The 17,112-nt window shown below is 35.4% G+C and overlaps 1 protein-coding gene and 1 long non-coding RNA gene across 5 annotated transcripts; one reads left to right on the top strand and one right to left on the bottom strand.

Annotated features, from left to right (window-relative positions):
• Positions 1 to 765: 765 nt before the first annotated feature.
• On the top strand, positions 766 to 3,861 carry LOC148790576 (uncharacterized). The gene is made up of 2 exons (XR_016077729.1): positions 766 to 1,343; positions 2,663 to 3,861. It is a non-coding gene; the product is annotated as an uncharacterized LOC148790576 (long non-coding RNA).
• Positions 3,862 to 9,371: 5,510 nt separating this feature from the next.
• Positions 9,372 to 16,310, bottom strand: LOC104604427 (anoctamin-like protein Os01g0706700). 4 transcript variants are annotated; one of them, XM_010268753.2, is made up of 16 exons: positions 15,608 to 16,307; positions 15,080 to 15,149; positions 14,789 to 14,904; positions 14,236 to 14,362; positions 14,046 to 14,146; positions 13,856 to 13,947; positions 13,635 to 13,739; positions 13,248 to 13,517; positions 12,045 to 12,177; positions 11,632 to 11,745; positions 11,460 to 11,530; positions 11,215 to 11,342; positions 11,043 to 11,125; positions 10,822 to 10,929; positions 10,136 to 10,294; positions 9,372 to 9,905 (listed from the first exon to the last, which is right to left on the bottom strand). In XM_010268753.2, exons 1-16 carry the CDS (start codon positions 15,779 to 15,781, stop codon positions 9,795 to 9,797), a joined length of 1,962 nt encoding a protein of 653 aa, XP_010267055.1. In that variant the 5' UTR covers positions 15,782 to 16,307; the 3' UTR covers positions 9,372 to 9,794. The 4 variants fall into 4 exon arrangements, with proteins under 4 accessions (XP_010267055.1, XP_088745346.1, XP_088745345.1 ...); XM_088889220.1 differs by lacking the exon at positions 15,080 to 15,149 and having other exon boundaries at positions 15,608 to 15,736; XM_088889219.1 differs by lacking the exon at positions 15,608 to 16,307 and having other exon boundaries at positions 15,015 to 15,151.
• Positions 16,311 to 17,112: the final 802 nt, after the last annotated feature.

Genomic DNA, 17,112 nt, shown 5'->3' on the forward strand with positions numbered 1-17,112 from the left:
ATTTATTTAAATGATTTATGATTCTATTAGTTTTATATATATAACATTGAATCCCTCTTGGTTGATCTAATAGATTCTTGCAGATTTTTGGCTGGATTCAATATTTAAATGAAATGGTAGAGGTTTCTTACTAGTAGATATAGATTTATGGTTTTGTTTGGTTTTTGTTGAACTATTGGAAAAAAAGAATGGATAATTTTTATATTTTAAGATGAAGAGAGACATTCATGTGAGTGAAAGCTTAGTTTGGAAGGAGTACAAATGCAAATATGTAGAGTGTAAAACCTTGTATTTTATATTATTTTGTATGTATTTGTACCATACATATTTATATTTGTACTCTTTCCAAACTAAGCTTTAGAGAAAAAGAAGATATTTTTGGTCAATTGGGGTTTAAGAGGAATGGCAAGAAAAAGAAATTAAGGAAAATTTATGTAGGTATTTTGGTAATTTAATGTATTATGTCATTTGACTTAACAATTAAGGATATTTGTTACAAAGTGAAAGTTTAGGGAGTCTTTATGTGAAATGAAATTTTAAGGGATATTTGTCAAGGGTGGTATTTATTGCAAATGAACGTTTAGGGGATATTTGTCAATTGTTACTGACCCCTTAGTAAAAGGGGGGTCTTTATTATAAATGAAAGTTTGAAGGGTATTTCCGTATTGGTCAAATGTCACTGACCCCAATTCCCAAAGTAAAAGGGGGTATTTGTAATTTATCCTATAAATTATTATCATGTAATTTGGGATAGTGGGTGTGGCAATTATCCCTGAATTTTCATTTGCAGATCTGAGAGATACGTAGCAGCAAAGATAAGCATATCCGAATTTCTTCACCAGTCACCTTCAAAAAAAGAAAATTCTTCACCAGTCCGGATGGCACCTTCTAAATTTTAGGAATATCAAAGGCTCCAATGCCAGAGTCGTCTTCCAGTTTCCGATCGAATCGGAAACCGTGCTGTGTCTGATTGATCTTGGAGAGATCTTCGTTTTTTGTTTTGTTTTCAACTTCTTCTCCCTCTTATTTTCTCTCTAATTTGAAAATTATAGGTGGAGCTTCAGTTTCGGCGTAAAGGGTCAAGCTTGCATCGTCGAGTTTCATTGGTCTGGTTGCAAACTTGGAGGACGGAGGATGGAGGGTAGAGAGAGAGAGGCTATATGTGTTGGCTTTGAAAGTTGAAACTAGTATAAGTATAGGATAGCCCTCCTTTCACATCGGTTCAAAGCTTATTCATAGCTGCCCACTTCATCTCATATCAATGAACTTAGATCTGGACCTGGGCGGCAAAGACAGATCGAGGAAGACAAAGAAGAATTATAGGAGTATTTAAGACGTTGACGGTAAGGAAGATAAACCTCTACAATTTGTGAAAGGTGTGAAAATTTTCTTTTGAAAATTTAAAGAATAATAATGGGTAAAATAGTCTTTTTAATCTTTCAGTTAACAGACATTGATGGTAAGGAAGATTTAGTCAATTCTTAGAAATAACAGGATTACTTTAAGACAGACAATACTGAAACAGTAGAAGTATAGTTAGTCAATTTCCTAAACCTTAGGAGTAGTTTAAGAAATTTACCCTTATTTAAATTAATATTTTTTATTAATTCTATCAAATAGAATCAGATTTTTATATCATAACTGATCTAACATGAAAAATGTTGGATCAGATTCTAACCCGATCTATGTCTTTTACATCCCTAGTCAAAATTGAAATTTCAATAAACGATTAGTTGAATTTTGTAGTTTCTTTACCTAGATATGGGACCAACCAGTTTGCTTTATATCAGCCATAAAGTTGGCCCACAATTACCTGCATTTATAGCTGATGTAACAACTATCAAAAGTGTGGGTTGCATCGGGCTATATTGCAATTTTTCGTCACAGTAATCCGCACCACAATGGATTGAATGATTATTATAGCATACCCTAACAGATGACTAAGATATTTATTGACTCTATAGTACAGTACAGAACAATTATAGAGTGTGGTGTGGTAGGGGGTCCATTTGATTCAAGGGTGTAAGTATGATATCATATATTAAAAATTTGTTCAAATGCATCATATGAGATATAATAGACCACAGTGCCAAACACGGCATATGGTTCTAACTTCTATGGGTTGATCCCGTGCCTCCTATTTTGGAGGTATGTCAAGTACTTATCTCAACTATTGGGTCATGGGCACTAACCAATGATAATTCTCTACGTCAGTAGTAATGTATTTTATGATTAGTGTTGAGTGTTATTATTGGGTTTACCTTACCAGGCTGGATCTCCTCTTCATACAAATTCTGCCCACATCTACCTACATAATATCTTAGCTACACATGGAAAATATCTCATTCTCCTAAGTGGCAGAGGGAGATATTTCCAATTCACGGGGGTAGTATATTGTGAGTAGACCTAGACAAAGTTCTTGTGGGCAGATGATCCGGAGTCTTACCTTACAGCATGCTCAACAGCTCAAGCTTTCTCACATGAGACTCATCAAACCCAAAGATGAAGACTTTCTATCAGCTCTTCATCGTCTTCCTCTTCCTCTCCTTCTCTCTCTTGCTTTTTTTACTGAGATTGAAGCTCTGGGGTAAATGTAACATCTGTAATTATTAAGGAAGAAGACCAAGAAAAATGGAATTGACGGGTCTTTATAGCATTGCAGGAATGATTTTCAAGGAAGCCGGTGGTTGGGTATTTGAAGAGGCATCATCGGCCTGGAACTTGGAAGAAATGCGTTGGAGGCTCGAGAATCTACTATCTACCATAAAAAATGCAGAAGCAACAAGTCCAACAGACCCTGAGATCATAGATTGGCTGGCCAAGCTTAAAGATGCAATATATGATGCGGAGGACGTGGTGGATGATTTCACTACAAAAGCATTGCAAAAACAATTGAAGCGTTATTAATAAAAAAAAAAAAAAAAAACAATTGAAGCGTCAAGTGAGCATCAGAACAAAGGTATGCAATAATCTCGCGAGAATAAAGGTACGCAGACTCTTCCCCATATCCAAAAGAAAGGTGCGGGACTCAGCTTCACGTTTAATTCCATATAACATTAAGATGGTTCATAGGATCAAGAAAATTGAGAATAGTTTTGCTGAGATTGCAAACAATTTCAGTTTCTCTAATTTCCAGCAGAATTTTAATAATAACAGGAGAAGAAGAGAGGACACTCACTCCTACGTACCTTCATCCGATGTTACCGGAAGGAGTGAAGAGAAAGAGTATATAATAAAATTGTTGAAGATGCCACGACCCAAGAGGTCACCCAGGATCACGGAGAAAGGCTTCCCTTTTGGGTAATTTTCAAACCTCGTCTTCAGCATATACTCGATGTTATCCGGATTGGCTGTAATCGTGTTTCCGAGCAAATGGACATGGATGGTCTTGCTGGGAGACTTCTTGAGGAGATGAGTATACCAGTCGCAGAGATTGTCGAATTCAATCGACCAGCTCGCAGTGAGATAACTATGACAGACATCACAGTTACACCAGAGCTTCAGTTTCATTAAGAAGAGCAAGAGAGAGAAGAGAGAGAAGGAGAGGGCGAAAGAAAAGAAGAGGAAGATGATGAACAGTGTCTTGCCTTTCTTGATATTTTTCAAAAAAAAGTTACTTTATTTTTTATATTTTATAAAAATTTTATCTATTCAAGACAAAAAATTGCCCTTTTTTGCTAGAAACCCTTTTAATTTTACCCAGGGCCAAGATCGATGCATGCATCAAACTTACAGAACGAACATGAAAAAAATTCAACGCCAGCATGGAGTGGAGGAGCTCAGAATGGAGAATTATCAAAGAAAATTGTCAAGTGCCATTGCCCAATTAAACAAGCAATTTCATAACAAGTTTATCATTCCCCTTTTGATGTTCATTTTGTTGCAAACCTCATGAATACCCAATCTAAATCAAGCATGGTTTTCAAAATCGGATCGGATTCAGACCGGAAAAACCGGGAATCGATCACTTAATCGGTTCTGTTTTTCCCCAAAACTGCTTTTTTTCCTAAAACCGCTAATTTTAGTTAACAAACTGCTGAACGGCCAATTAATCGTTCGAACCATTTTCCAATTTTTTTAAATTTTTGTCAAAACGGACCAGACCGTTCGAACCGATAACAAGGTTCACAATTTTCTTAGAATTGTTTTGTGGAATATCTCACAGCAATGAAGCCATCTATTTATCAAATTTAACTTCATTTTATCAATTCTCTCTGAAATTCGATGGCCAAGCCACCTGGGTTTATCATATAATGTAAAAAAAAAAAGAAAAACAAAATCTTGGTGAGCATGTAACCAGAGCAAACCCAACTAGAACCAGTGAACCACTACACTCGCAATATGTTACTAGGGATGACCAGCGAGAGAAGCGAGGTTGGAACGAAAATCAACCTAGGTAGCATTATTGGACGAACAAGCTAGAATGAAACTTGAAATCGATCATTTGGGTTTTGATTAAAAGACGAAAGGAAGCTACACTAAAGAGCACAGAGCACAGAGCACAAATGACCCCAATGTTTCATCTTGAGGTCTCTAGGAATGCTTTTGAGAACCAATTTGTTAGGATTTGTGGCAAAAGAACAATATACACAAACCATTCAAAGAATACAGAAATTTAATGTGGTTCGGTACTAAGACCTACTCCACGAGAAGTAATCCCCAATTCTGTCATACTATGGTTTCACCCTTTTAAAGATAAAACAAGTACAAGAAAGGGAAAAAAATCTCACGACAATATTTTCATAATACAAGGAATATTCGACATCCAAGAATAACAAGATTGTTCCATAAAATGAGCAGGAATATTGGTAATTAGGCCATTTGTTCAACATTCCCCCTAAGTTGGGGATAAAAATATCTATGGAGCCAAACTTGGATAAAATTTGTTGGAAATGTTCCTTGTCATTAGTTTTAGTAAAGATATTTGCAAGTTGCTTTCCACTTCGGACATAAGGAGTCTCGATTTTGGCTTGAATTTTCTCTCGAATGAAATGACAATCAACCTCAATGTGTTTAGTTCTTTCATGGAAAATAGGATTGGTGTCTATGTGTATAATTGCTTGATTGTCACAAAACATCTTCATAGATTTCTGAGATGCAATCCCTAAATCATTAAGAAGATATTGCAACCAAATTAATTTGCTATCCATTGAGGCCATGGCTCTATATTCAACTTCTACACTTGAGTAGGATATAACATTTTGTTTTTTACTTTTCCATATAATAAGATTTCCCCCAACAAGTGTATAATATCCCGAGGTGGACTTCCTTTCCATTTCATCACCGACCCAATCTACACCTAAGTATCCTTGTATTTCTATATGTCCATTCTTTTTCATCTAAATTCCTCTTCCTGGTGATCCTTTGAGATATCACAAAATTTGATCAACAGCTTCCATATGTCCCTCTTTAGGATCATGCATAAGTTGGCTAACAAAGCTAACAACATAGGCAATATTTGGTTTAGTAATAGTTAGATAGATCAATCGTCCAACAAGTCTTTGGAATCTCATGTTATTATTCATAGGTTTATTATTAAAGTTGCATTTTCCCTTGTAATCTATAGGAGTTTTAACTAGCTTTACTCTTAATTTTTCTATTTCTTTTAACAAATCCATGGCATATTTTCTTTAGAAAAGAAACAAACCTAAGAAATATCTTCGTTTAGTTTTCCCGAGTCTTTGATATCAAACCTTTTGTTAAGATGTTCCTTAAGTTCAAAAATATCAAGAGTATTGCCACTTGTAATAACTATGTCATCCACATAGATTAGAACAATAATAGAATTTGAACCACTCCCTTTAATGAACATAGATGAATCGGTTGCACTTCTTGTAAAACCAAGAGTCATAAATGCTAAACTAAGTTTGGTATACCAAGCTCGAGGAGACTATTTGAAACCATATATTGATTTATTCAATTTGCACACCAAGCTGTTATGAGACTCTTGTGGGTGTCCATGAAAGAGATCCATATAAATTTCTTCTTCGAGGTCACCATGTAAGAATGCATTTTTTACACCCTTTTGGAAGTGAGGTCAATCATAATTCACTACAACTGATATAAGCACTCTATAACAGTGCTCGTTTTTTACAACGGGAGCAAATGTTTCTTTGTAATCAACTCCATACGTTTGAGTGTAGCCCTTGTCCACCAACCTTGCTTTATGACGTTCTAGAGAACCATCATTGTTGTATTTGATTTTGTAAACCCATTTGCATCCTATGGACTTCTTTCCATTTGGTAATGGCACAACATCCCACGTGTGATTTCTATTGAGGGTTTGAAGTTCTTCATCCATGGCCTTCCTCCAAATCAAATGGTTCTTAACTTCATCAAAGCTAGATGGTTCAACATGTTTTCCGATGGAAGTTAAAAATGCCAAGTGAGAAGAAGATATATTATCATAGCAAACATAGTCTTTAATAGGGAAAGAAGTTACATGATAGGTGTAAAAGTCTTGAAGTCTAGTAGAAGGTTGATGAACACGCAATGACCTTCGAGGAAGATTTTGGTCATTGAATAATGTATGTGATTGTAATGTAGGATCAGGTTCAAATTCAACCACGGGTTCCATAGGATCAACACTCTTCTTGAGTAGAGATTGGAGGACCTTCTTCATGAACATCTATGTCCTCACTCGTTTGTTCACCTATTTGATTTGTAATGCGATTCAAATGTACATCTTCACTAATAAGGGGAAAAGGAGCAAATTCACGATAATTCTTCCTCTGAGTTTGACCTAAAGAATTTTGAAAATATGATTCATTCTCAACAAATGAGACATTACAGGTGATATATAGTTTCTTAGTTTTGGGATTATAGCATTTATACCCCTTCTTTGTAGAAAAATATCCAATGAAGACACATTTAGAAGCATGGTGATCATGTTTTCCAGCATTTTGTAGGTGAACGGAACAAATGCACCCAAAAACCCGAAAGTGGGAGATATTAATTTTGTGTCCTTTGATAACTTCTAAAGGAGACTCATCATTCAAAACTCTACCTGGCAACCTATTGATCAAATAGCAAGCTAAAACTGCATTTGACCAAAAATATTTTGGATGATTCATTTGAAACATAAGTAACCTAGTGACATCAAGATGTCTATTTTTCCGCTCAACAACTCCATTTTGTTGAGGAGTTCCTACACAAGAGGTTTCATGTATGATCCCTTCACTTTTAAGGTACGATGCAAAAGGTTTGTTATCATACTCAGTACCATTCAAGTTTAAAATTTCGATACGATATGCCATATCGGGGGTGTATCAGTAGCATATTGACGAAAAAGATACGGCCAAAAACTAAAAAAAAAAATAAAGGGGAAAAAGTAAGCTTCTTTCCCCGAAATAAGCCTTCTTTCACCCCCAAATGATTCTAAAACTCCAAACTTCATTCTTAAAGTGCTAAATTTGCAAAAGTTTGCAAAAAACAAGTATGAAATATTAATTTTTTTAAGATTTTTCAAATTTTGAAAAAAAATGGCAAAAATAGGTAAATTTTTCTAATCTTTTATAATATCTTGTGATTTCTTTTTTTTTTCTTGAATGTTTGAATTTATGTTGATCTACATTTCTTACATTCAAAATCACAATTTTTTTTGTGTGTTATCAGAAGATTTAGGGAAATTTCATGAAGATATTTGAGAAAAATATAAATTAACAAAAAATTTGAAAATGTAATTTTTTTTCTACCTATAAAGACTAAATATGTTTTAGATCTATGGATTTATCTATCATATCCATTTAAATTTTCACATCAACCAATAGGGTACTTGATTGAGTGAAAGATTTGCCTCCCTACTTAGCTTGAACCGGTTCTTGTTGTATCTCAAATATTTTTTAAGCGCTATTTTGTTGTCTATACATATTACGAAGAGAATTCCACAAGTCTTTAGTCGTTTTAGCTTAGGCAAAAATATCATATATTTTTTGTTCTATAATTCTAAACATCCAGGATAAAATCAATTGATCATTCATCTCCCATTCAGCACATTGTAGGGAGAATCACAAAATCAAGCAAATTATAACCAAGTTTCAAAAAAACAGCGGAAAAATATTTTTCTCCCTTTTTGTGTGAATCTGTAAGGAAACAATTTAGTAGAGCTTAAACCAAAGAACAAGCACACAAGAACACAACTAAATTTACGTGGAAAAACATTTCCGGTGTGGGAAAGAAAAAACTACGGTCACCCAAAAAACTTTCACTATCAAGAAAGTGGTTGTACAAGGGTTCTCTCTAGATAAAACTAGAGGCATACAATCAGCAAATCATCAAGAAAATATGTTTCTTGGAAACTAACAAATATCTCAAGATAATGGAGAAATCTCACCCAAAACGGAAGTACTGTTCACGAACTCAGATCTCACAAACCAGATCTCCACCGTTCAGATTGAAGAACCTTAAGTCGCGAACATGCCTGCAAAGTTTCAGCTCAATCGGACCACAAACGACCTTCGATCGGAGCACAAGATGAAAAACTGCGCAGATTGGAATTTCAAGAATCCGCTCCTTTTCTCTCTCCGTTTTTGCACGGGATTCTCTTCATTTTTCTTCTCTTCTTCTCCCAATCTTTTTGGCAACTAACACCACTAAAAGATTATTTCCTTTTCCTATTTTCATTTGAACAAGAATACCCTCATCCATGGCTCAAAAATACCACATGGGCTTCTTGAGCCATCCTCCACATAAGAGGGAAACCCAACACACACTTAGGAGTGGTTTAGTTTCTCCATTTATAAAACCTATTTTTCCTCTTCTCTTAAAAGCAACTGTAACTCCTCTAGCACAAGACAAATAATTAAGTCCATTCAACGGTATGATATTAGCCGCGAAACTGGTGCCACTTTGTGCAAAAAATCGGTCCATGACAAAAAAAAAGGGCAGAACTTTAAACAAATCAAAATTTAATAAAAACAGGTACTTGAAACTGCCACAAAAAACGGAGAACAGCACTTGTGGGTAGTGAAGCAAAGACAGTGGTGCTGCCCAAAGAAAAGTTCAATCGATAGAACTCACAGAATAGATCTTAGGCCTGATCCTAGACCTATACCATGTGGCAAAAGAACAAACATACACAAACCACTCAAAGAACACGGAAATTTAATGTGGTTCGATACTAAGACCTACTCCACGAGAACTAACCCCCAATTCTATCATTAAGGGAAACTACCATGGTTTCACTCTTTTAATGAGAAAACAAGTACAAGAAAGGAAAGAAATCTCATGACTATTTTCACAATACAAGGAATACTCAACTTCCAAGAATAACAAGATTGCTCCATAAATGAGCAGGAATATTAGTAATTAGGCCATCTGTTCAACAGGTAAACAAAATGGTAATTAATGCGTTCTGGAATGAACTGTATCAGTGACTGAGAAATCAAATATTACATTAAGTAATGAAAGCAGAAAGCCAACCCAACTCACTCTCTCCTCTTTCTTTGTGATGACTGTAAAAAGTAATACAAAATGAAAGATTACAGTATCTGCAAGCTACTAATCTGAGATTCTGAACAACCATCACGAGAGAAAAAAAGAGACTCAACGTATAAAATGTTACACATTTAATACTAAACTTCTTCCTCTCAAAAGACATTACTATTCTACAAAGTGGAATCAAGTACTTACAAATCATATCTCCCTATTTTCCAGAGACAGAGTACTGATGTTTCAAAACCAAATAGCCCAAACAAGCTTGTTGATCAATGAATGGGGAGATCTCTCAGAAATAAAGCTTTATTCCCAGACGCTCCCGATGACCTGACCTCCTGTAGATTTTGTAGTGCTTATCCTCATTTCGGTTTCTTCTCTCTATCTGAGATGCTCCTCAAAAGCTGCTTAGAGCACATATCCTGTGCCTGAGTTGCACTCTTTACACGCTTTGCCGTCACCCAAGCAGGTTCCTGCCAAGAAAGGAAATTAATTTTCCATGATCTTTAGCTTCTTGAGTGGTGGCGCGGTACCCTATAATTTAAGAATCATATTGTTTGTGGAACTTCTCTAATCCATATCATGGGTTGTTTTGAGATGCAATGGGGGAAAAAGTAGAAGAAATCAAAGGAAGAAAAAGTATATGATAAAACAGATAATCAGCCATTTTCGTGAGTCAGTCAGCAAACAGAGAGATAGTTACCTCTGGCACAAAGTGAGAGAATCCAAATTTGATAAACAGGAGAATGTGCTCCATGATAAGGATTGCTGCTAATCCTGGCTCAATTTTCCATTTGCCCTCCCGATCATACAAGCACACCAAAAGTGCACAGTTGGTGCAGATTGACATCACTATCAGAAACTGAGAATTACAAGATATGGTATTTTAGATAGATCACAGGGTTGCAGGAAGAATAATGAATTAACAGATGCAGATAGGTCCTGGCAGTTTTGTTCCTCGGCAGAACCACATCTTAGTCTTAGTCTGCTACTACACAAACCAGAATTGCTGGTTGCAAGATTCCCTCAATCTAGAAGCACTTAAATGAGTGCAAATAATAAATCTACCAGCCATTAACAAGGAGCATCAATGCAAGAATGTCTCTCAAGAAAAAAATATATGTTGCCATTGCCTACCAAAATCCCCTGCTTAAAACCATCAAATTCCTTTAGGATACCCACCCATCAAATAAGAATTGGTGGTCTTTATTTTATAGGCATTCTTCACTGAACTTCTGCCAAACCTAAATTTAAATCCAGAGAGCCTCATGAAAAACAGAAATGAATTAACCATTTTTTGGCAATATAAAATTCAGTAAGAATTGGAGGCTCTATAGCTTGCTCCCATATTGACACAAACTTCCAAGTGTCATACGAGGCCTTTAGTACCTGAAATATGTTTAGCCAAGCTCCAATTGTTGCGGCAGCACGAGGAATAGGCCTCCTCAACATGGAAAGAAGCTTTAATGCATCTGTTCTAATCTCTGTAATATTGTTCTGCACCAAGGTGTAATAGACATTTCATTCTCCCCCCCTTTTCCTCATTAGACTGCAGCAAGATTCCTATACAGCCCAACAACAGCATAGACATGCAAATATGGGCAACTTACCAACAAAGTGAAGGAGAAAGCAAGGGGAAATGCACATGCAAACATCATGGCCATTCCAAACTGCAAAGCCAACTCAAGAAAATCTGCAAAGGATATTGTCTTTTAAGTCAACCAAGAAACTTAGGTTGGTCCAAATACCAAACTGTCAACTGACTTTGCTTTGTCACGTTACCATCAAATAGACCATCTTCAAGTTCTTCCCCTATGCTTGCAGAGTAAGCAGGTTTGAGATACTCTTTCTCTACTCTAGAAGTAACTTGAATCTTCCCTGTTGATGATCCCTTCTCGTACTTTTTCTTACTTTAGGGAATACAAAATGGTCAGAAATTGCCCACAGGGGAGATAAACCCGTTGAATAGACAAAAAGTATAAGTACTAGACAAATGGTAAAGCATAGAAATCCATCAAGGAACTTACTTGACAGCTCTATATTTTTTATAGTTGTATTTTAGATACGGAAGAGAGTTCTCCATAACATTGTCCAACACCTGAAGAACATCTTCTCAGTTTCAATCAATACAAAAGCAAAAAAAAAAAAAAATAGTACATGAAGCAAAATACAGGCAGGAAGTTAATTACCTTTTCTTACCTGAGACACAATCAAGCGTTGAATAAGAACTTGGCGGAGGGTTGTAAAGTTTCGGTGCAAAAGGGCATGATAGAACAGACCAATATATGATTGCATAAAATAAAGACCAAAAACCTGAGAGAATGTACAGATTTGCGGTCAGGCATGATTTCCTCTGAGGTACAACAAAAACTAAGTGGGATGCCTCGATTCCAAATAACAATAGACCAGTGGGAGAATCTACGCTGCATTTGGTTCCTCAGTAAGTGATAAAGGGGAAAGTTATGGGGAAATCCTTTACATTGGTCAAAATTCCCCCTTTATTCACTTGTTTCCCAAGGAACAAAATGCAACATTAGAGTTCAATCATAAGGAATTTTCATTAAGAAACAATGAAAACCAAGTAGGAGTCCATTTCCAAATTCTAGAATCACCTTGTACACCAGGCTATCAGACATATACTCTGTGCTTTTATTGTTTTCATATTTAATGAGCTTGACTGAAACTATGCCCCCAATTTTTGTTAAGTACTGGATGGCGAAAAGATAAACAGCTGTCAGACTAAACCTGAAACACCAAAGATATATCTAAAGATCATAACGAGAACTTCATAGAAAACCTACCAACCATTTTCTACTAAATGAATATAGACTATTCATTAAGTGTAGTAGGCAGGGGTATATGTTGTTTTTTCCATATAAATAGTAAGAGCAATCACAAAGCAGGTAACAGGAAGGTAAAATAAATTAACGAAAAAGTGGTAGTAATAAATTAGACTTGTTTAATCTTAACTTCGAATTGTCCAAAAGAAAATGCATTGCATTAGTTTATTTTCATTAATCATAAAGTTAAAATTAATGGTTTGAATAGCATCACAAGCTTATTTTTCTAAAAAGGAAACAAGATAGCCTGAAAGATTTAAGTTAATATCCTGCAACCAGCACAACAAGTAAGACAGAAGCAATACTAAATGATTTTCCAAAACAGTAGAGAAGTGGAAAAAAAAAGAAGAATGCCTACATCCATAAATTATTACTAAAGTAGAGAAAATGTGGTCAAGTTTACGAACACAGAACGACAGAATCTCTTCACTACAGATATTCCTAAGAGGAAGACCAAACACTGACAGACTCCAGTAAGGAAAGAAATCTTCTTTAAATATATTATGAGCCAACAACATAAAAAAGGAGGAAAATGAATAAATTTTCTGCAATTCATCTGACAAAAAACATGTAAGGGAAAAAACAAATAAAATTGTTTCAACTGTGGAATTTGTGTGAAGCCAACATAACTAATGTGAGATTAGTAAATAAGTGACAGTTCATTCTGTTAATTTGATACCCAAGAGCAATTCATAATTAACCACCTTTTTCAGTATAGATGCTTCCACATATGGTAAATATGGTCATTAACTCACATACAAATAGTGAAAGCTATAACTATGATAATGCCTGATGTGCCCAAGTGTCAAAGTGCATTTAGCAGTCATACTTGTGGCTTGACTAAGGAAATGGGTAGGAACTGCCAAACATTATATGTGATCTAGACATTGATTAAAAAGACGAAGCTACTTACAATCATAAGATAATAATATTAACCTTTTACCAGAGAAAATCAAACACAGCTCAGATTCTTACTTGGTTAGATCAGAACCAAGAACTTCATATGTATGAGCATAAGCCAGCTCAAATGGTAATTGGAGACAAATAATACTCAAGATAATGATTGCATCATTTCTGAATCTCAGTAAATGTCCAAACCACTCGTCTCTTTGAAATGCTTCTTTTTCTTTTGCTTTATCAGTTCCCAACTTCTTCACAAGTTCCACATCAGACAGAAGGCCACTCTGCCCCATGTCCAAAACTGTATATCCAGAGTCTACTCGTATTGAATTACTCACCGGCCATCTACACAGAAGATGTGAAATAAATGGATTTAATATCATGTGGTCTGATGGCCCACGTATCAATGAAATATTTATGATTTCATTGAAAAGAAAGGTGGCTATAAACGAATTGATATACCTGGCCAAAAGAGCATAGTTCTTGCGTTTCCAGAACTGTAAAAATAATACAGCCCAAGAAATAATGCATATAAAGAAAATAGGAAGAATCCGTAATTGCCATGATCTGAAGAAGATGTCAAACACAAAGTAAGCACATAAATCCTATAAAATTGCACCCAACAGACAAAATTATTGAAGGCTTAACAGCATTAAGAATTTTTAAGAGGAAGCAAGACCTACCCAAAATTAATCAACTGCAAAGTAAGCCCAAATACAGCAGGAAAGAACATCCACCGTGTATACATTCCAAGGAAAACAAAATATGTTGCAATCTACATACAGGAAATATAGAGTGATCAGTTACATGTTTGGGGGGGGGAGACAAAAAGGAGATGTTATAATGCCATCCAGATCCATAGATTTGTTCCACCTTTGTCCCAAAGTACAAGTAAATCTCATCAACTGGTTGCCATGTGAGGTCTAACCAGTTCAGTGCCCAACTTCTCAAGAGCTGCTTCCTCTTTGATTCATCTATACATAAATAAATTTTCATAGTTTAAATGTCACCAAAAAAACTGTGCATAAGTTGGAAGTTGGAACGAAGGTACAAGTGAGCATACCATGCAAAGGGAAGGGTTGTTTGGCAATGCCTTCAGATTCCAATTTTGCAAGTAGAGATTCCCCCTGTTCCCACTTAAACTCTTTCCCGTCAAAACTTAGAGTTACAAATGACTTGTTCTTGTTTACCTGTGAAATTTCACTTAAAACTCAGATCATTTTAGTGTTGCATAGGTAGAAGAAGAAGGGAACTAAACAGGCAATTGAGAGAACAAAAAAGAATATCCAGGGAAATGAAAGGTAGGTAAGTCAAAATTATACATCAAAATTAATTGAAGTTAGACATAATTCATAATTAACAATATAAGATGAAAGAACAAAAGGAAGATATCCTATTGGATGGATTATTCTGAATAAAATCAAATGGAATGTAACACTATACCAAGAGAGATGGCTGCTATGAAGAGAAAAGGATAATAATATGGGCTCTGATAATAATGAAAATCAAGCAATGAAACTTCAACACTTCATATGATATGAATTTGATCTGATTATTAAAAAAAAAGTCCAAACAAATCAAGAATCTTTTAAAGAAGTAAATAGGCAATGACTCACAATTCCATAAACTAGGTGATGAAAGCAATGGAACCTCTCACACCAACTAAACAATGAACCATCAGGTTGCCTCACAAATGCTTCAACCTCGTCCCATTGAAATGGTAAATCCATTCCTGGAACCAAACCCATAAGAATCCATAATTATAAGAAACCCATCAATTACTACATGAAATTGGAAAAGAAATATATCTTTTACCCATAACAGTAGACCATAAAATGATACCTCCTTATTTTAGTGAAAAAATAGAAAAGCAGATCCAATAGCATGGGGAATCAACCGATCATTACCAATGTGAGTAGGCTTCCTTATTTGCAGGTCAGATGCAACCCTCCCCAAAATCTCCAGAGGTGCTGCCAACTAAAGGGGCCCCAAAAGGGAAAAGGATATGAAATGGAATTGATAACCAAATTTTGTAGGAAATAAAGAATTATGAACAAACTCTCTTTTAATAAGCACTTAAAATGATACCACAAATCCAGATATCCAAGAAATAAACACATCAAAGTACCTTCAAACTTGCTTATGTTCTCTTTAAAAGCAACATTCATATCTAAATTCTTATCTATAGTAGAATTCAGGAAGATGTTATCATTTTCTTTTTTCTCTTGCGGGAAAAGCAATGGCCATGTTGTCTCTTTTTTTATTGGCAGTGGTCATGGAAAATGAAAAAAAGTAATTTTTGAGTTTGACCTTTTACGTATCTGGATCAGGAGTAAATCCTTGAACGACAACATAGTAAAAAGAAACATCGAATAGAGAACCCCAAGAAGGAAAGGCAAGAACGCATTGAGGAGGGAAAGGAAGAACGATCAAACCTTAATAAACTCGTCTGAAAGGCCAACTACTCTCTCAATTATCAAGCCTGCATTCATAAACTCAGAAACAAGAAGCTCAACGCAATCGCAACTCCCATCTCCTTCGTTCACCGTCCTCTTCGGAACCACCACTGCAACCTCAAACCCAGTTCGCTCTTCTTCACGTCCATTCATCTCTGGCCCCCAATAAAGTCACCTGTCTACTCGCCCAAGCTTCCACGACTGAAATGGCAAATGGGTCTCGGTGTCAGAGACAGAGAAAGCTCTGGGAAACCCGAAAATGCCTTAACGGGTTGGTGTTTCCAGAAGAAAGGCACGAATGGAGGTCGAGAATGTACAATGACAACAACCCAACGAGAGAGAGAAGACAGAGATGGAGGGAGGGAGGAGGGACGAAAGGAGGAACAGGGGGAGCTGTTGCGGGTAACTCAGGCGTTATGGAACTGTACACGTGGTGGTTCTCGTTGAAAAAAATGGCGGTTTCCTTGCTTCGGAAAGGGAAGGAAGCGTGCGAATGAGTCGCGGGAACGACTCCCAATGTGTCGTTGATTTTCGTAACGGCACCAGTACAATTACAAAGGATTCGTGATCTATGGACCAGTACAAAGGATAAGGATTCCTTCAGTAGACCTTGGCTAGAATGAGTTCAACATCGGATCGATCACCTTTCGTCGAGTTCGGATCCGCAGAACATTCAGACGTAGGGGTGTCAATCGACCGGTTTTGTATCCAAACCTCTTATCAAATCGGATTTATACGATTCATTATAATTATTGGATTGAGTCAATCTAAAATAAATTGATAGGTATGAATTTGATCTAAACTAAATTTTTAATAATCCCATTATGAAATAATTTAAAATCTATTAATTAATTAATATAAAATCACTTTTATGAAAGTATTTTTATAAAAGTAATTGTATGAAAGTACTTTTACTAAAACATTTTTGTAAAAGTATTTTTGTGAAATTATTTTTACAAAAGCATGTTTATAAAAATATTTTTACACGAAATAACTTTTATGAAATCACTTTTATAAAAGTATTTTTACAAAAAACACTTATACAAATATACTTTTATAAAAATACTTATATGAATGTACTTTTACAAAATCACTTTTATGAAGTTCTTGCTTTTTGTAAGTTTCAGATTTTTTTCATTTTAATATATTTTTATAACTTTTTATATGTTCTTTTTTATATAATTTTTGATATTTCATTCAGTTTGGATTTGATCCAATTGGAATGGATTTAGACTGGATTGGGTCCAATTCATTTGTAAGTGGATTCACATTGCGCTGGATTGGGTTGGACCAAATACAGTCCAATTGACACATCTACAAAGAGGTGTACATATTATTATTTTCTACACTTTATGCTACATCTATCGATTAGTATGTAACACATTTTTTTTTACGGCTGAGTTTGGAAGGAGTACAAATGCAAATATGTAGAGTGCAAAACCTTATCTTTTGTATTATTTTGTATGTATTTACATTGCCCATAT

Source organism: Nelumbo nucifera, chromosome 6 (genome assembly GCF_055504915.1).
Source record: "Nelumbo nucifera cultivar China Antique chromosome 6, China Antique-T2T, whole genome shotgun sequence".
Taxonomy (NCBI): domain Eukaryota; kingdom Viridiplantae; phylum Streptophyta; class Magnoliopsida; order Proteales; family Nelumbonaceae; genus Nelumbo; species Nelumbo nucifera.

Excerpts from the sequence above, each read along its gene's own strand:
- LOC104604427 (XM_010268753.2), bottom strand. The coding sequence starts at position 15,781 with ATGAATGGACGTGAAGAAGAGCGAACTGGGTTTGAGGTTGCAGTGGTG. Across the intron at positions 13,948-14,045 it reads ACTTGTACTTTGGGACAAAG|ATTGCAACATATTTTGTTTT; the intron begins GTGGAACAAATC and ends TCCTGTATGTAG. Across the intron at positions 10,295-10,821 it reads CTTGGCTAAACATATTTCAG|TTTCTGATAGTGATGTCAAT; the intron begins GTACTAAAGGCC and ends TGTAATTCTCAG.